At 35.6% G+C, this 20,873-nt stretch overlaps 1 protein-coding gene across 1 annotated transcript in view; it reads left to right on the top strand.

The window, feature by feature from the left end:
* The window catches only part of LOC110925238 (probable LRR receptor-like serine/threonine-protein kinase At1g07650), a 98,599-nt gene that overhangs the window by 62,813 nt on the left and 14,913 nt on the right, over window positions 1-20,873 (top strand). Inside the window, exons 7-11 of the mRNA XM_022169204.2 lie at window positions 19,512-19,580; window positions 19,655-19,720; window positions 19,950-20,015; window positions 20,118-20,159; window positions 20,742-20,800. Coding sequence (XP_022024896.1) covers window positions 19,512-19,580; window positions 19,655-19,720; window positions 19,950-20,015; window positions 20,118-20,159; window positions 20,742-20,800 — 302 coding nt within the window. The remainder of the gene's footprint in view (window positions 1-19,511; window positions 19,581-19,654; window positions 19,721-19,949; window positions 20,016-20,117; window positions 20,160-20,741; window positions 20,801-20,873) is intronic.

Here is a 20,873-nt window from a genome sequence, read left to right as displayed (position 1 = left end):
TTACATCTTGTGCGCACAATTACAATCTAAACTATCACACCCCCAACTGACGGTGCAACACGTAGGGCGTAGAGACTGTCGATAACTCATGACACTCATTAAAGTTTCTCTATTTAATCAAACCAAATTTCATAATCATACAAACATCTAATAGTTTGCAAAGAAAACCAAACATAAAATATTGTTTGATTTATTTAGATTAGGTCCCTAGCATCCTATGTGTAGCATAACTTGGAAGAAACTGAAACTACAGTTCTTGTAGCACGTATAAAAATAAAGAGCCAATTAAAAGTTGGTAAGTAAGACTATGGGGTATGGGGCGGGGTTGGGGTGTGGGTTGGGTACAAACGTCTAAGTCACCACTCCGGGTGGACTTGGGTTTTGGCGTGGCCCCTTGGGTGGGGGTTTTAGCCCGGTCGTTGGGCGGGGCTACCCACATGACATGGCGTAACCTCATTGGCCAAGAGCACTAGCCCTTTGAAATTGACTTTTTTTCCACGCCCCACCATACCCATTTGAAATTGGCTTTTGGTCTTGGATGCCCCATATTCCACGTGTCGCACCATGCCCCCAACCCACGCCCCACCATACCCCACAGTCTAAATATAGGTTTAGGATACATATACTAGAATAAATTTGCGATTCATATGTCAATATTAATATTCAAGCAAGTATGAATAAACAAGTGCAATGGTCAGCCTTTATTGACTAGTGTCCTTAACTCGGAAGTTAAGCTTAGAATGATTTCGGTTTCAATACCCAAATACTTTCAACAAGGTCAATAGTTGGTGTCAACCAATAGCGCTAGTATCGTTACCAGCGTTTTCACGACCGAACTGGACCAGACCGATCGAACTGGTGATTGGTGTCGCAGCCGATCCGGCTAAGGGTGTTGGAACCGTTTTACATCGAACCGCCCGGTTGGTTCGGTGGTCGGCGATAAGAACGGAGGGCTGAGAGGTTATATGGCTAGATTGGTGATTGATAGATGTCACGCCGGATCTTGAGGGTGTTTGGGTTAACTTATTGACTTAGGCTATATGGTGTGAGGGGCATGCTTGGGTCATTAATCGTCACGTAGGACCATTAATGGATTCCTACACCACCCCCTTGTCTCATCCACCATGATTTCTATGGATTAAACCATGGCAACCATGAGCCTACTTTCCATATTTAATATTTTCTATCCTTTTCAGAAAAATAAATTAAAGTAAGATAATAGTGGTTTGAGTCATGACCACACCCTTAGGGTAGTGGTTTTAGATGATGGATTAGAAGTAGGTGATATGGCGCTAATGTGGAGGGTCATGGTGATTATGAGAGTCATGACCACACCCTATAACCTTATAAAAGTTAATAAGTTGTTTTTTTAGTGTTTGGGTTAGGTTATTTAAGTTGTTTTTGTGTGTTTGAGAAGTTGTTTTTAAGAAGTTAGTATTTGTAACTTATAACGTATGACTTATATAAGTTAATAAGTTGTTTTTAGAAGGAATCCCAAACACCCCCCTTGCAGGGTTTTTGCCAGATCTTGAAGAAGAAAACCGATATGGTCGAAAGCATCACAACATCACCGAATTTTAGGAAAAGAACGATAGAACTTGTGAGTGAACGCCGTTGATTTTGGCCGGAAGCATCATAGCTTCACGTCACCCAACACCGCCACCGCCACCGCCACCACTACCCACCACCACTGACAAACGCCTTGCATATCAAACACTACGTAACTGATAAGGGGTGAATGGCGTGAAAATGAAGAAAAGTAAATTAAAATATAATAAAGAGATGTAGAGGAACTTTGATAGGTTCAAGATGTTTAATATTTTTAATAATTCAATTAAAAAGACAATATGGGTAATTATGATTTATGAAGGCAATTAGGCAACATACGGGTAAATAAAAAGATTCGAAGATTTTGATTTAACATGTAAATCATTTAATTGCAACATAATTATATGTTTATTTTTATTCATTAATTATTTAGTGGTATTATTATATCTTTATAAGTATATATATATATACTAGTATTAAGCCCCTGCGTTGCTGCGGTTGTCAAAAAACTATGTTAAGTAGTAGCAATAGTATACCATTGACCACCAACACCGGAAAATATCGTAAAAACAAAATAAATAAAAACGGGAAAAATGAACGCATAGCGAAAATCAGACGTAAAATCTTTGAATCACGCATGCTCGTTGCTGAGAAATTAAACCGAAACGTAAAACATAGAAAAAAATAACTAAGTCCATCCAGGACCCGCGTGTTGGACGAACTTGTCAAACGCAGCACGTTGTGGTGCGTTAACTCACAAAATTTAGAACGAAACGAAAAGCTTGGGAATGATGAAAAATATGGTGGAACAAAATTGAAAATTAAAAAGAGTTGGGGTTAAATTGGAAAAGATGAAAAGCTTTAGATTAATAAGTAAAAAAAACAAAGGGTCTAAATTGCAAAAGTATAAAAGTTTTGGGTAATATTATTAATAAGTAAAAACAAAGGGTCTAAAACAAAGGATATTAATAATTTATTAGATTTTAGATTTAGATATTTATAATATTATTAATTGGATTTATTAATATTAAAATAAATATAAGGATAAAGATAAAGATAAGTGATATTTGTATATATTGGTTATTAGGATTAAAAGAATTATATTAATTAAATAATTAAATAAATATAAATAAAATTTATGTGGTTGAAGGAGAGAATGCCTTGTGACATTATTTGTAGTCTTTTATTAATATTTATATATATATATATATATATATATATATATATATATAGAACGGGTTCAGGAGAGAACGGTGAAAAGTGTGAGAACGGTGAGAACGCATCCTGGCCCAACATGTGGCAGGGGGCCCTAATTGTTATGCGGGGGTACGATTTTCCTTTTATACGTTCCCTCCTTATTCGCCTTATAAATCTCTTTTAAATTAAAATTCCAAATATTTATTGTTAGCTGTTACCTTCTTTGCAAGCTTTCTCAGATCTATGGCGTTTAACGTGGATTCTGTTCGACAAAGTAAAATTCGTTGACGTTTTTTATTTCGTTCCAGCAAATCATGCAACAGATATGGCGTTTTGTTCTTTTATCATTGTTCTATGGCGTTTTTTTTTGTATTATTAATTTATAACGTGTTGTATGATTTTCCATAACGTTATTCAATTATGTACTTTAATCGCGTTTTAATTGATATTTAATCTATTATTCATAACTGCAATTGGAGTTTTCGATATTAATTTTAATTTTCGTTTACGTTCTTGTGTATTTGTTATGTTTTTACGATCATTGGCGTTTTTCGTCTATTTGATTAGTTTTAAATTTTATTTAGTAGTATTTGTGAATATCAGTTATTACTATTTTGTTAATTTGTGGAAACATTAGTTTTGTAAAATTTGGCGTTTTCATTATGTGTTTATTATGTCTTGTTTATTATTCAATTAATGGCGTTTTAATGTATAATGTTATTACGAGACATCACTCTGTTTTTCTGTTCCTCCCTGTGTTTTCTCAAACGAAGTCTCTTCCTCGAGTCAAAGGCATTGCCCAAAAACTGGATTACCATTTATCATTCCTGATGTCAGTGGAGAATTAAAGCCCAGAAAGAACATGTTATTCTCAAGCCTTGATGATTGTTATTCAATGTATGTTAAGTATGCCAAGGAATGTGGGTTTTCAATCAGGAAAGGGACTACAAAGACAAACTCTAAAGGTGTGTTACATATTAAGTATTTTTTGTGTACGAGAGCTGTGGTATATAAGGACAAGAAGGTTGATACGTTGGACCCCAATAAAAAAGAGCGAGTAGTGCGATCTAACTTTTCAAAGAGGACTGATTGTGGTGTACTGTTATGTGTAGAATATGAGAATGGATTTTGGAAGGTGTATAAGTTTGTCGAGGAGCACAACCATGAACTTGTTGAACGTTCTGATAAGCATTTTATTCCAACTGAACGACACCTCACTCTGCTCCAAAAGCATGTTATACACTGTTTGTTCATCCTAATCTTACTATTACAATTATAGGATCAACTCTTATTTGCAATCTTCCTTAAAGAAAGTCTAAGGTAGTTGCAGGTCCATTTTCCTATGGCCTTATATTATGACGAAGTGTGCTATGTGTGTCGAGGCGGATTTTAATAGCATGAGTTTGGCGTTTTATGTTAAGTCAAAAGACCCTTTTACCCTTAATGAAGTGCGCCAGATTAATAAAAGTGATTTTAACTTACGAAAATGCCACTGCGTCATCTAGTCCATAGATTGTTTTGATCTGACGATTCAGAAGCGTTCTCTCCGTTCTAACACTTTTGAGCGTTTTCTCTAAATCCCGACCCTATATATATATATAGGGGATGGTTCAAATGAAAACCACTTGTATTGTGAAAATTCGAAAACTAACTGAAAAAAGCCTAAAAAACACAAAAAAAAAATTTCAATTTTTTTTTATTAAAATCGCTGGTTTTTATATATAAAAAAATTCAAAAAAAAAATTGTAGTACACATGTGTAGTACACATACATATGTGCAGTATTACACATGTGCACTACACATTTTTTTTTTTGAATTTTTATTTGTTTATATAAAAAAACTGCGAAATTCGGTTTGCAAAAAAAAATATTCTGTATGTTTTTTTGGCTTTTTTTAATTAGTTTTCGAGTTTTCACAATAACTAGTGGTTTTCATTTGAACCTTCCCCTATATATATATATATATATATATATATATATATATATATATATATATATATATATATATATATATATATATATATATATATATATATATATATATATATATATATATATATATATATGAGTTGGCCAGAAAGTCCAAATTTCTTAAAAAGTGTAAAAAGTCATAAAACACGTAATGTCAACCATAAAAAGCACCAAAAACCCACAAATAATGTGATGAAGATTACTAAAACGTCATGTATGTGGGTTTTGTGTTGTGTTTTAGATGTTAAGGCTCTGATTATGGAATGACAAATATTATTGTGTTTTATGTTGTTTAGCATTGTGTGTTTTATATTCATAGTTCTACGATGGTGTGTTTGAAGTTTTTATGGACTATTAGAGTTTGAATATGGTGTTTTAGTAATATTCATTCTATTATTTGTGAGTTTTAGGTGTGTTTTATGCCTGAAATTATTGTGTTTTATGACTTTTTACACTTTTTAGGAAAAACACACTTTCCGTGGGATCCCCACTCTGTATGTATATATATATTTACTTATTTATAGAAACATCCGGTTCTTAAATTCGTTTCGACTGGTCCGACCATTAAGGAGACTGATTCGACGTACGGTTCGGTCTTGACAAAATTGATCGTTACCTTAGGCTTAGGCTTGTATAGTTAATGATCAGTGCTAGAATATAAAATGTATGTATGAATATAGAATTAGACTCACAAGTTCATAGTTTAACATATAGCATAGCATTAAACATATAGATAGAATAAATTGTATAGTTTATGTAAAAAGATTTAGAATTTGAATAAGGTATACATGTTACATCCGAAAATATAAAAGTGAAAAATGGACTATGAATACTCACATTTTGTGAAGATTATCAAATACAACTAGCACAAGTCGCAGTGGTTTAGATAATCCCAAATTCACCCCAATAACATGTCTGATACAAGTATGAATGATAGAATAAAACGGATTTAAATGACTTAGAGATTTCTATCATATGAGTTTAGGGATTTAGTTTAGGATTCTAAAAATGTCAAAAAGTTAAATGGTATCAAAAGGTATATAAATACAACTTATGATAATAACTCGTATACATACAAAATGGCGATAATGAATATAGTTTGTAAGAATATGACTCAATTAAAATAATATATCTACCTTATATTTATCATAAATATATATGTAGATACATGTATAGGTTATAGATTTGACTAAAACATAATGTAAAATGTCTATAACTAGTGGTATTTTCCGCCGCTATGCGACGGAACTCAGTCGATATCAACTTGGTTTATTACTGTACCAACACCTTCTGTAGCGACTGAAAAAAGAAAATAATAAAAATAACACAAAGTCCTTGTATGCCCGAAAACATGTCTCACATTAACTGAAAACCATATTTTACTTTAAAATTGCTATATACTGATACCGGTTATCATAATACCAACTTATGTTGTTAGGTTTGTCATGGTGCTTTACTCATATAACGACACAAAGAAAATACTCTTTTTTAAATACAACTTCGTTTTCAATAAATGTATACCAAAATGTCAATGGCAAAATTAAAGAGAGTTACGTATTAACTTTTTTTCAAACGGACACAAATTATTTGTGTGTCCATAATTGTGAAACTATTAACAATTTAACCTTTTAAGTTTAAGTCACTGCAATATAATTTATCATTTTACAGATTTAACTTACTTTTTGATGCACTAAATAATTACCTATACCCAAGTTAAAGTTCTATTTTCTTAATCATCATATTGAATATGTCAGGTTTTTAATCTATCTAGAATTTTATAGTTAGCTATATTCATAATCGGGAAATAATATAATAAAAACCCTATTTTTTATTTAGATATTTTAACACAAACATTTGTTTACCTGTAATAATCTAACTTAATTCTCCTATATATCAATTCTCCTATAAAATGAACAATGAATTATATTATAATATAATAAAATATTATATCCAGTTTTTTTATAGTTTTAGTATTTTAACATTATAATAATTGTTATCTTCTTTACTTTTTAAGTTTGATAAGCTTGGTGTTAACCGGTACTTGTATCGAAAATACCAGTTCGTTATCGGTACATGAAGGTAAAAAACAGCACCGGCCTGGTATATAAAACGCTAAAAGTCGGTACCGGATTGAGTTTGATAATCTTTTAGTTCGAGAAATCTGGTACTACTAGCCAGTACCATTTGCAGTACCATTTGCCCATCTCTGATCACAGGTACCGTACGAACAACAACGATATCGTACAACTTTTTTTTAGTTTCAGGGGTAGGGATGAGCTCGGTGCCAACTGATATTGAATCGGTATTGGTACCGAAAATAGCGGTTACAGTATCGGTATATAAAGGTAAACACCGGTTGCGAAGCCAAACGTCAGTACCGAACTGGTACTTATGATCTTTCGGTTCAGGAAATTCGGTAACGGTACCCATTACTATTTTCTCATTTCTGACCACGGGTTTCTACCGAACAACATCATTACCATACAACTTTTTTAGTTGATTTTCTTTCGGTGATTTTTAGTGTTTTATTCTACATTTTCTTTTTATTCTTCTCAGCGATTCCGTGCGCAATGCGCTCGTAGTGATTTCAAACACATATAAACACAGACTCAATAACAAAACAAATTCGCTACAAACGCGGCGGAAGTTTTTATAACTAGTTTTCATTTCAAAACTAAATTGACTGAGTTGCCCATCATATCACACCTCAACCGATGACGGAAACATCGGGGCGCGGCACTGAGCGAAACAGATTGTCCAGAAGTTTCCATAACAATTACATTTACCAAATATTTTAAGTAACACGTCCCATACAATGTCATATAAGATAATATAATTATTACAGTACAAATCTAGGCAAATTGTTCTGTTCCGACAACTCAGGTTTCATTAGTACAGACAACTATTTGTTGGTCTCTAAGACTCTTTCCTAGCCTTGATTTCCAAGCAAATAGACACCTTAAGCACTTGTCACATACGTTAAAATAAAGTCAATACACATAGTGTAAAGGCGAGTATACAAGCTTGATAACATCATATAGAGTTCGAAATAGTTTACGCATAACCAGCACGTACACTGAGTAAAACAAAGCATGTTAGTTATCGACATGAACCTATCGATACCAATGACTGCGGGTTGACTGCCCAAGGCAGTTCGTAATACATGATCACCACTGTAATCCATGCAAATAATTGTCCTTAACAACCCCCCGAGTGAACGGGTGCTGAGTCCAAACTATAGTACTATCGTTGCTAAGGCAGGTAGACAGCATTCCATGTGTAAAAATCACAAACAAGCATTCATTAAGTCACGTATAACATGCGGTAACGGTTAGCGTTAAAAGTATTGCGTAGTGTGTTCGATGTGATTTTGTATAAGTAACGTATGTAACACCTAAAAGTGCGAAAGCAAACAGGGATCGAGTATACTCACAGCGGTTGATGGATTGAAGGGAGCGCTTGAGAGTAAGGTTAGCCTGAATAGTTCGATAGCACAACGATAAGTGACGCGTAAAACGATACAAGTGTTGATGGTTCGAACAGTTGGTCGATCGGATGGTAGTCCGATCGGACAACTGATCGTGCGAGTGACAATCTGTTCGAACGGCTGTCCGGTCGGATGGCCGTTCGAGTGGGTTGTTTCTTTCTTTAGGAAGGATGTGTTTGTGTATGATGGTTTGACTTTTGAAGTTTTTGTTGTAGCATTATAAAACATTGAAGTACCTCTACCTTTCAGGTCGGTCGATCGGACGGTCATTCGATCGGCCGGCAACTCGTTCGGTTGGGCACCTCAGAGAGAACAAGTTCACAGCAGGTTGTCACTCGATCGGACAACAGTTCGATCGGGTGGCATTCCTAGTGCATTGAACATGTTGAAAATTGTCAAGTGTTGAAGTTTAATTGTCACATGTTCGAGCGGTTAACCCGATCGGATGGTAGTTCGATCGGACAACAACTCGTTCAACTATCAGACTTCAGGTGTTGGTGAATAGTTTAAGTGTGGGACCCAAGGTGCAAATCGTTCGGTTTGACCAGTCGATCGGATTGGCTGTTCGATCGGACAACAGTCCGATAGGACGGCACTCCGTCTTGGTCGACCTGTTCGTCTTACACTTGGTTGTTTTGTCGTTTTATCGAGGCGTTTTGATAATGAGTTAAGCAACAGAAATTTTGTCAATACTTGGTTCTCCTGATCGGACAGGAATCACCCAAATCCGATTAGTAAACTGTTTGGGACGGTGTTTCACGTTTAACCCGAAATCGGGTAACCTCGTGGATAGAACCCGGATCTCGAGCCACACAACCACTAGAATGAGTAGTAGGTCGACACAAGCTCCGTTTCTACCGGTTTCGAAGGCATTGAGTGTAAAAGAGTTGAAAGAAAGTTGAAAAACCATCTTTTAATCCTTTTCTTTGTGAATATGTTTAGATCTATGAAAGTTCTTTGCTTGTTTATGTGGAAATCGGTTAGATCCAAGTTATTCTTGGTGGATTTAGGCCAAAACATGAAGTTCTTCAAGAACACATGATGACGTCATCCTAGAACACCTTGAACCTTGATGATTTCAGGGTTAAAAGTTAAGATTCAAAAGATAGAAAGGTGTAGGAGTGCATGCAGATCAAGGAAGTACAAGATTTAGAACGAAATCTTACCGGAATTGAGAGAAATCTGAAGAAAAGTGAGGAGAATGCGCTGGTCGGACGTCACTTGCCAAAAGTAGAAAGAATGAAAGTCACATGGGGTATTTATAGGGTTACCCAAAGAGGAAAGGGCTGGTCGATCCGCCAGGCAGCTCGATCGGACAGCCTGTCCGATCGGACGACAGTCCGAGCGGACGGCTGGTCGATCGGCTGGTTGTCTGATAGATTGGTTGCCTGATTCGAGTGTTCGGTGCTACGAGTTTTGCCGTTTTGATTTCGCTTACGAGCGTTGCGATGCGATAGGGTTTCCTAGTCAAATTACTTTTAATCCCAACTACTCATATCTCGCGCTATCTCTTCTCCACCAATTATCATACTATATCAACCTACAATCATCCTTATTTCGTATTCGTTTTGCGCTTGCGATTCGATTGCGTTTCGATTGATTATCACACAGAGCATAAATAAACATGCACAAGTAACACATAAGGCACACACACACGTATAACAATCACCAAAATGCGTAATTCGAGTTACGAGTGCGATGTTGATTAGATTAGTTCGATTAGCGTTTAGTTGACTTTATCGCATTATTACTTCTTATTGTTCACAGTCGTAAGGCGATTCGTAGCGATAAGTATACATCGATTACTGCGATTCTTTATAGATACTCCACATAATACAACTAAAGCGAAAACAAAATAGACTAACCTATAAGTCAAAGAAGTCAAAACAGGAATTAAGCAAGGAGAGACAGACCGCAATTAGCAATCTTTTCTTCCTTTGACTTCAATCTTGACTTTGACTTTGTCTTCCGAAACACGGGGTGTTACAGCCATGGTTGCAAAAGTCGCTAGGCGCTCCATAGTCGGATTTGGGAGTAATCGGGAAGTACTCGACTTAGGCGGGGATTACTCGGGGAGTAATTGGCCTGAGAGACCAGTACTCGTGCCTCGGCAGCCTAACTTGTAGCGAGTACTCGTGCCTCGACAACCATGGTTACAGCCTCCCCTAGTTGAGGGAATTTCATCCCAAAATTAGGCTGAAGCCGTAACAAACAACTGCGGGTACTTCGCCCTCATGTCACTTTCGAGTTCCCAAGTGAACTCTGCTCCTCGTTTGCCTTTCCATCGGATCACAATAGGAATGCGCGAGTGTCTGAGTTGCTTGGTTTGGCGATCCATGATTTCGACAGGTTTCTCCACGAAGTGTAGTGTTTCGTTTATTTGGAGGTCGTCAAGGGGTACAATTAAATCATGCTCAGCCAGGCACTTTCGGAGGTTTGACACATGGAAAGTCGGGTGGACATTACTGAGTTCCTCCGGTAGTTCGAGTCTGTAGGCGACTTTTCTGATCCTCTCCAGAATCTTAAAAGGTCCAACATATCGAGGCGCTAGTTTCCCTTTCTTGCCGAATCTGACTACACCCTTCCAAGGTGATACCTTTAGGAGTACGTAGTCGCCAACGTCAAATTCAAGGGGCTTACGTCATCTATCGGCGAAACTTTTCTGTCGATTTCGAGCTTTCAACAAGTTGTCTCGAATTTGGAGAACTTTGTCAGTCGTTTCTTGCAATAGCTTAGGAGCGGTTAGTTGCGAGTGACCCATCTCGTGCCATACAATAGGTGATCGGCATCTTCTTCCATATAGAGCCTCGAATGGTGCCATTTGAATGCTCGAATGATAATTTTGTTATACGAGAATTCGACTAACGGCAGGTAAGTGTCCCAATTACCACCGAAATCTATGACACACGAACAGAGCATGTCTTAGAGAGTACGGGTCGTTCTTTCAGTTTGACCGTCAGTTTGAGGGTGGAATGCGGTATTCAGATTAAGCGTAGTACCGAGAGCAGCTTGAAACGTTTCCCACAGTCGCGAGGTGAACCGAGCGTCACGGTCAAAGATGATGTCGCGAGGCACCCATGATTACAAATGATCTTGTTGATATAGATCCGGGCTAATCGTTCTACATTGTAGTCTTCTCGTATTGGCGAAAAGTGAGCAGATTTGTTCAAACGGTCGACAACAACCCAGATGTTGTCGTGACCTGATGACGTGTGCGGAAACTTTGTTATGAAATCCATAGCTATACTCTCCCACTTCCACATAGGGATTGGTGGTAGTTCGAGTACGCCAGAGGGCCTTTGGTGTTCAGCCTTGACCCTTGCACAAGTCAGGCACTTCCCAACGTAGAGAGCAATATCCCTTTTCATGCCCGGACACCGGTACTTGTAGCGAAGGTCCTGGTACATTTTATCGACAACGGGATGAATAGAATACCGGGATTTGTGGGCTTCGTCCATCAAAATCTATTGCAAATTGGTCCGTTTAGGGATCCAAATTCGGTCCAGAAAATGGAATATCCCATTCGACTTATTCACCAGTTGAGCTCCATCGTGATAGATTCTCTCCTTCTTCAGAGTGCGTTCATTGAAACATGCATGCTGGGCTTCGCGGATGAGAGTTTCGAGATCGTATCGGGCTTGGGTATCGCGAATGCTGAGCAAATAACCCCGTCTGCTGAGAGCGTCGACTATGACATTTGCTTTGCCTGGGTGATAACGAATCTCACAGTCGTAATTGTTGAGAAGTTCTATCCATCGGCGTTGACGCATATTTAGTTCTTTCTGATCAAAGATATGTTGTAGGCTCCTATGATCGGTGAAGATCGTACACTTGGTACCATATAGGTAGTGTCGCCAAATATTTAACGCAAAAACAACCGCGCCTAGCTCGAGATCATGGGTTGTATAGTTCTTCTCGTGGATTTTGAACGGTCGAGACGCGTAAGCTATAACCTTGTCCCGTTTCATAAGAACACAACCAAGACCATGGTTGGAAGCATCACAGTAGACAATGAAACCATCGTTTCCGTCGGGCAATGTGAGAACAGGAGCATTGCAGAGCACGTGCTTGAGGGTTTGGAAAGCAGACTCTTGTTCAGTTCCCCAAACAAAAGGCCTGTCTTTATGCGTGAGAGCGGTAAGCGGCACAGCGATCTTTGGGAATCCTTCGATAAATCGTCAATAATAGCCCGCTAATCTGAGAAAAGAACGGACATCAGACGGGTTCTTAGGTGTAATCCAGCTCTTAACGACTTCAATCTTCGCGGGATCGACATGAATACCTTGACTATTTACGATGTGACCCAGAAACTGAACCTCCTCTAGCCAGAATTCACATTTGGAGAACTTGGCATAGAGTCGATTCCCCTGGAGTAGTTCGAGAACCAAACGTAGATGTTGCGCGTGTTCGGCCCTCGACTTGGAATAGATCAAGACATCGTCGATGAACACGATGATTGTGGTCATGTTACTCATTGGCTAACTCATTGTCCAATAGTAACGGATTACTAGTAGTGTATATAAAACCCCACATACTGACAGCAACTGTAGAATACATAGACTCAATCACTGTAAGTATAACTTAAAACATTTGAGGTTTAATAAAACAGTTTGGTATAAAAAAGAGAATGACTCACATTGTTGACTTAGGTAATACTATAGCTTCCTGTTGGTGTTCCTGATTATTATCTATTAAAAATAAACTATGCACACGTGTTAGTAAGATAACCCAAATCACATTAGCCTTACAACACGAGACAGAACTCCAACGAACTGAGTTAGGCAGAGCCTTAACATGCGTTTCGGAGCCCTGGATCAATCGGGTAGGGTAACGAATTAGTGATCGGGGGTTAAAATACTTATAACGAGGTAGAGTTTCGTGTTTTGGGTTATTATACCCGTTAATATTCGCACTATAAGTTTGAGAGAGAAAGAAATTGTGAGCGGTTTGAGAATGAGGCCAACGGCCTTTATTTATAGGCAGAAAAAGGGGTCTCTCGCGCCCCGCGAGAGCCTCCCCTTGTTCCTTCGCGACCCGCGTGCCAGGATTAGCTACGGCTAGGCCTGGATAGTCACAAGTATAGGTCCGCCGTGTGTCGTGCCACGTAGCACGCTGAGATTTCGCAAGATGCTACTCGGTCGCACCCCACGACTCATCGGGGGAACTGGGTCGCGGCCCGCGAGCACTTTAGTTTCTTTGTTTTATTTGATTTTTATAAAAACTAAGGTTATTTAGGTTCATTTACGAGTATACATGGTATATTTAGAGCGTTTAGGGGTGTTTTCGAGGGTTGTTATACACTGACCTTATAGTTCTCTATAAAATCAGCAATCTGAGCTTCCACAATATGAGTAATGAGTGAAGAGCAAAATCTATTTCCATTTGATCATTCCGTATATCCTATAAAGTAGCAACTGACTGTCCTCATGTCAAGTTTCTTTTTCAAAGGATCATAAAGTGTAGCTTCAGTAGGATAACTCCATACTTTCATATACTCTAAGCTTGGTCTCTTTCTTGTCTAAATTTTCACAGGGTGTTTTTGGGATAAATTTAGAAGGAACCATGTTTAGTATATGAACGACTATCTTTAAGGTCTCAGTCCATAAAAATTTAGGTAAATTTGAGTTTGGTAACTATCTTCTTACCATATACTCAAGGGTTCTATTTTTTCTCTCAGCAACACCAATCTGTTGAGGAGAACCCGGCATGGTAAATTGGTTCACTATCCCGTGTTCTTTAAAAAAAGGAAATAAATGACTGGGATCTTGACCAATGTTTGTATGTCGACCATAATACTCGCCTCCTATATCTGATCTCTTTACAATTAACTTATGGTTAAGTTGGTTTTCAACTTCAACCTTAAAGGTTCCAAACATATCAAGTGATTCGAATTTTTCTTTAATCAAATACAGGTACATGTACCAAGAATAATCATTTATGAAAGTAATGAAAAATGTATGACCAGTTATGACAGGTGAAAAAGGTCAACAAATATCAATGTGTATTAGTTCTAATAATCGAGAACTCCTTGTAGCACCTTTTTTTATTTTTATTCATCCTTTTCCCTTTAATGCATTTAACATGTGTTCCAAAATCGTTAAAATTGAGATATGGCAATTCACCATACTTCACGAGTCTTAACATTCGGTGAGATATGGCCTGAACGTTAATGCCACAACTTAGATGATGTTTTGTTTTCGTTTTCATTTGTTGATATTGAAATTTACATTGTATGACAACAAAGATTTTGACACTTATCATCTAGTTCTAACTTATAAAGACATCCATCCAGATAACCATAGCCAAGAACTTGAGAGTTTAAACTAATAGTGACCTTTCCATGCCCATGTAAAACTTCAAAACCATCATTGTCTAACTTTGGTACTGATACTAATTTCCCAATAATTTTCGGTACACATAATGTATCATATAGGATTCAATTGTATTAAAGGATTCAGTTATCATAATTGTATTGGTGCCTTTCTTACCCAACCACTCCTTGAATTTCGAACACTCTCGTTGTAAGTGCCCTTTGTTATGGTAGAACTTGAATTAGCTTTCTAGACTTTAGAACTTTTCCCTTTAAAATTTCCCTTCCTTTTCACTAACTTAGTGGTAGCAACGTAAGCAACTTCTGATTATTCCAGTTTTAGACATTCCTCCTCCTTCACACACATTGCTATCAACTCACTCATTAACCATTTCTCTTTCTAAGTGTTATAGTTTATCTTAAAATCATTAAAACGAGAGCAGTCATAATGAAGTGCACTAGAAAACTCTCACTTATTTCCATGTCTAATCCCTTTAACTTATGGATCATGCCGCTCATCATCATTATGTGCTCACACAGACCATTAGTCCATTCATGTTTTGTGGTGAGCATCTTCAATTTTAGAGAGCTTGCATGTGCTTTAGAAGATCCCTTAAATTACTCCTCAACTGAATTTAGATATTCATTGGCATTCTTTGAATTAGTATAGCTCTCTGATAGTACTTGAGATGTAATTCAAGATAACCATAATAGACATCCTGCTAGACCCTCTCAGTTTTCATGCTCTATTTTCTGATTTGCAGTGCTTTCTGCAGTCAGAGCAACCAGGAGGGTCCACTTGAATTTTGGCTTCGCTTTGACCAAAACTTGTGATATCACTAACATTCATAAATAATAAAGTAAAGCACATAACTATAACACCTTTGGGCAAGAAATGATATATCTATGCAAGTTATGCTCATAATTCACTATGTGTATCATTAAACAAGTAGCATTTGGGATGCTCATAATTCACTATGTGTATCAATAAACAAGTAGCCTTTGGGATGCTCATAATTCACTATGTGTAGGGTTCATTGTCATACACATAATTACATAAAATAGTATCATTTAAATTTCAGTGTTAAAACAAAAGATGTACCATTAGGTTAAACATCTAATTTTTATTAAAACTAGTTGATTTTCCGTTCGCGCATTGCGGCAGGGACCCACTGTCTGCAAAACGCATGTCAGCAACGGCAAGCAGATACCGAATATCAAAACATAAATAAAAATGACGTGATAAGGATAGTCACTCCGTCCAAAAAAGCGATTTTAAATAACCTAATATATAATAATAGGACCCACACGTCCTACACGTTGAAAATTTAGTTGTTTTCAATTCAATTATTACGGTGCTAACACATTAAAATATGGATGAGCTCGGTGCCAGTAAGGGCACCGAAAGTACCGATCCAGAAAATCATCGAAATTATGTATCTGCATCGAAAATGCTCGGTACAATACGGTATGGTATTTGAAGGTAAAATCAATAAATACAGATATGGTGCTAGACCGGTGTCGAACCGAAAGTAACGATTCTGAAAACGCCAAAAGGTGGGTACCAACTTGGTACCGAAAATGATTTGGTATAGTAACTTTGGTACCGATACGATACCGGTTTGATTACAGGATTTGATATGATTTGCTCATCAATAATCTAAATATCTAATTTAATTTTACATGCTACAATTCATCCACATTCAAACGAAATACAGTTTACTTACTGTGTGTATGAAAAGTAATCTAAACGGTGCATTCACTTGCATTGATACGTTGCTACAGGATTTGATGAGCTCGGTATCAACCGGTACCGAAATCCCCAAAAGTGGGTACCGGTACCGAATATATACCTGGTATGGTTCGATACCAGTCGGTAATGGTACGGCAGAGGTATTTGAGGGTACAGCCAGTGAATACCGGTGCCGAACCGGTATCAAAAATACACCCGGTTTAGTAAATTTGATACCCGCACCCGTACTTGATGATACTGTTTGCTCATACCTTGATGATGTCACCATTGATGTTGATGATGTCACTGTTAATGTTACTCTTCATTTGACTGTATTTTTAATACATAGGTAATATATAGGTAATTTAGCATTATATAATTATATTCAAATATTATTTTAAGACAGAAGAGTAATGATTAAATCATGATGTTAATAGAATTTAAGGAAAAGACATTCTACTTATTTTTTATTTTCCATATAAACTCAAAAGAAATAATCATATGAATAACTTATAATTATAATCGAAATCGTTATCATGTTTTTGAATGTTATATCATCTTGTAACAATTTTGCAAGCTATAAAAATTATGCATGCCATATACAAATTAGCCATTGTTGCCTCAACAAATACATAATATGATTATTAAACACCAACAATTTTATATCATGTGGTATTAATAGTCACTGAGTAAAGAAACAAAAAAACAAGGCAATGAAATATTTAAAGATAACGATTAGACCACTAAAGTGAAATCCATCATTGCAATCCTTTTGCAAGTAATGACGGGTTCATAACTAAAAGGTTCATAATATATAATTGAATAGATAAGGAGGGAGATGATCAAATAGAAAGTTTATTTTAGCTAGAAAGGATAAGAAGCAATAAAATTATGATATGTGTCAAAATTTAAAAGAACGAAAAAAAATATTTTAGTCAATTTCATCCAATTTTCTACATTCTTCTCTCTGTAACTTCAAAACCCACCATCTTCAACATTTTCTTCATTTTCTATCTCAATAATCACTATATTATAGTGCGATTTTCGTCACCAATCAATGATTCAAACACCCAATCAACGTGTTCTTCAACTTTTTTGAAGAAACCAAGTTTAATTTCATACAATATCTTATTTTTTCTCGAGATTTGAAGCGAATCACTAATTCGTTCGATTCGATCGTTGATAAGTGTTTCTAACATTAAATTTTCGTCTTACGTTCAAGAAATCTGAAGAAATCGACTTCGAGCTATGTAAGAAATTTTTGAATTGCATTTTTACAATCTAGGTTTTGAATTGAGTCATTGCGTTTTACAAAGTAATGAAAAAACACCCCTTTTTTGTATTTTTTGTTTATTGGGTTTTAGACGCAACACATTTTATTGTATTTTTAGTTTATTGCGTTTTAGGTATAACACATTTTATGTGTTTTTAGTCCTTTGCGTTTAAAAAAAACACTTTCTTTTGTGTTTTTATCAATTACGTTTTAGGAAAACAAATTTTTATGTGTTTTCTGGTCCAATGTGTTTTAGAAAAAACACATTTTGAAGTGTTTTTAGTCTATTGCATTTTAGGTAAAACACATTTTTATGTGTTTTTAGTTCATTGCATTTTAGAAAAAAAAAAAGACATTTTTATGTGTTTTTTGGTATATTGCGTTTTAGAAAACACATTTTCAAATGTTTTTAGTCTATTGCGTTTTAGGTAAAAAACATTTTTATGTGTTTTCAGTCTATTGCGTTTTAGAAAGAACACTTTATTTTGTGTTTTTAGGCCATTGCGTTTTAAAAAAAAGAAATTTTTTGTGTTTTTTGGTCTATTGCGTTTTAGAAAAACACATTTTGACTTGTTTTTAGACCACTGCGTTTTAGGTAAAACACACTTTTATGTGTTTTCATTCCATTGCGTTTTAGAAAAAAAAACTTTCTTTTATGTTTTTAGGCCATTGCGTTTTAGAAATAAAACATTTCTTTGTGTTTTTGGTCTATTGCGTTTTAGAAAAAAAGTCATTTTTTACATTTTTTGCCCATTGCGTTTTATGCAACTGGGTTTTCGAATTTTTTTTTTTCAAAAATATAGCAATATTATACTTGTTTTAAAGATAAAAAACGCTCGTTTTTTTGTGCAATTTTTATAAAAAAATAATGTCGTATGAAAGAGTTATTAACCTTTAAAAAATGATGGGGAACTAGAGAGATAGAAACTATTGCCCTGAATTGACTAGAATGCCTCTATACAAACCCACGTGCCTACTTTTTTTCTTCAGTTTCACTCATTTAATCTTAACCCTTAATTATATCAATTGATGATAAAGATTACTTCCTAATCTTCCTAGAAAAAAAAAACTTCATATTATATCTTACCCTAGATAAGGATTGTTGTGACTTAATTTATTTATTTAGTAATTACTATAAAAATATTGATACGATGGCGTCCTAATGCATGTTTCATCGATTTGAAATATTTCTATTCAAGGCCTCAAGGGTAAAAAAAATCCCAGTGGGATATTAGTTCATGAAATGACTAATATAATGATCTTAATTTCCAGTTTCAGAAAACGCAAATCGAATTCAATGATTGATTAGGATATATTCAACTTAATGCTTTGATAACACATGTTGACTATATCTTTATACATGGGTCAAACACATAAAACCTTAATCATGTTTATCTAGTTAATACATAAATATAAACATAAAATTAGAGACTTGTGGGAATGGTTGTCTCAATGGATAATGATGAAGGCATAATTCCCATTATGATACATTTGAGTGATGGATAACAAGAGAGAATTCTTGATTGTTGTTTTAGGAGTTATAAGGTTGTTTCACTATGAATGAATGATCTTGATGATCATTCAATTTTATTAGTTACATTAAAACTCCTAGAATTCTCTGTATTAAAAGCATCTAAGGAAATCATAATAGCCTCTTAACTAATACATATTCACAATTACTTCCATCAAGTAATTGTTAGGAGTCATGTATATCATATTGATAAAGTTAACTTAAATGATCCATAAATCACATTATAAGTTATTTTTAATAAGTAATAACCTACTCATAGCAATAGCAAAGCAACTCGTATGATCTAGGGCACCATCCCCTACAAGAGACATCCAATAAAAACATATAAACTCTATATCAACTGCACTATTTTTCTGGAAATTATTGTTTTCTAAGAGTTCCACTTATTGCATATTGGATATGTTTGAAATTTACGTTGTCTTGTTGGAACTTATTTTTTATTTATTTATTTCTTTTTTGTAGAGACCTCAGTTTCAACAATTTGACAGGTGGGATTCCATCATCTTTTTCTAAACTAGAAGCTGAGCACGTGTATGTGAATTATCTTCAACAATATTATTTTTGTTTCTAATTAATAATAATTCTCTCTGTTGGATTATTTATAGCTATTTAACTAAAAATAATCTTACTGGACCTGTGCCTGCATGGGTATACTCAAGCACCAAGGACGTGTAAGGATATCCTCCTACAACTATCGTTTCACTGTATGATATACATCATCAAATGAGCAAAAGATGAATCTTATGAAACCTTATTAATTTATGGTAACTGCACGCAACTGAATCAAAATTAGTTTTTCAAGCGCCTGTAATTATACTAGAACACTAATAAACTAAATAATTAAAAAAATTTATAACCTTTAGTTGTAGGTTGTGCTTAAATGTATTTATGCCTTTATAGGGATATTTCGTGTAACCATTTTACTTGGGACCCTTCTGGTCCAAGAATATGTGAACAAGAGAAGATGTAAGTTGTTTCCCCCCATAGCAAGAAGTCATATGTATGCTACATTTAGGTTTCACATGTCGTTTATGCCTAATGTAAACAAATTTTGCACTCGTTACTCAGAAATGTGGTGGAGAGCTATTCTTCGTCGTCAACAGATAAACAGTAAGACACATGATCCTCACTTCAATGTTGTGAAAGCATCAAAATTCGTACCGGGCCTAGTCCTAAAGTAGATGTTAAAGGCAGGCTTAAAGCATGAGTTGAAAAATGGGGGAGATTTGGGCCAGCTTATAATAATTTACTAGCTTTTTCATTTACATATTTAATTATTTTTAAGTTCTATATTTTGAAATATAATTACTAACTCGAATTGATATAAAACAAGGTATTTTAAATTATAAAATACGGTTCGTGACATGATGAATAAAATTACATATTTTGTTGCCTCAAATTAGTTTTATTGAGCAGAAAAATATACAAATTTACATTTACAGTAGATGTAAAAACAATTGACTCATAAAAAATATGATAATCAGAAAATCACACACACACATGTGTGTGTTGTGTGTACTGGGCCTAACTGGTCTTAATATGGGTTTGGACTGGGCCTACCTGGGACTTGTGATCAACTTTCGTTCCAAGACTAGGAATTAGGAAAGGCATAGGGATTATATGAACCACATAAAGTGTTGTGTACACCTCCAAAGTAGAAAATGACTTATCTGTCTTGCATTTCTTATATAGATACAATATTCAACCATGTCTAAGGAAAGATTTCCCATGTATTAAGTCAGATGTAAAGAGTAAGTAAAGTTTCTACATCACTATATACAAGTACACACATTAACCAAATCCAATATCTTAAATGGAATGTCA

This window comes from Helianthus annuus, chromosome 17 (assembly GCF_002127325.2).
Source record: "Helianthus annuus cultivar XRQ/B chromosome 17, HanXRQr2.0-SUNRISE, whole genome shotgun sequence".
Taxonomy (NCBI): Eukaryota; Viridiplantae; Streptophyta; class Magnoliopsida; order Asterales; family Asteraceae; genus Helianthus; species Helianthus annuus.
The sequence above is the reverse complement of the archived record's forward strand: the minus strand, read 5'-3'. Positions and strand labels throughout refer to the sequence as shown.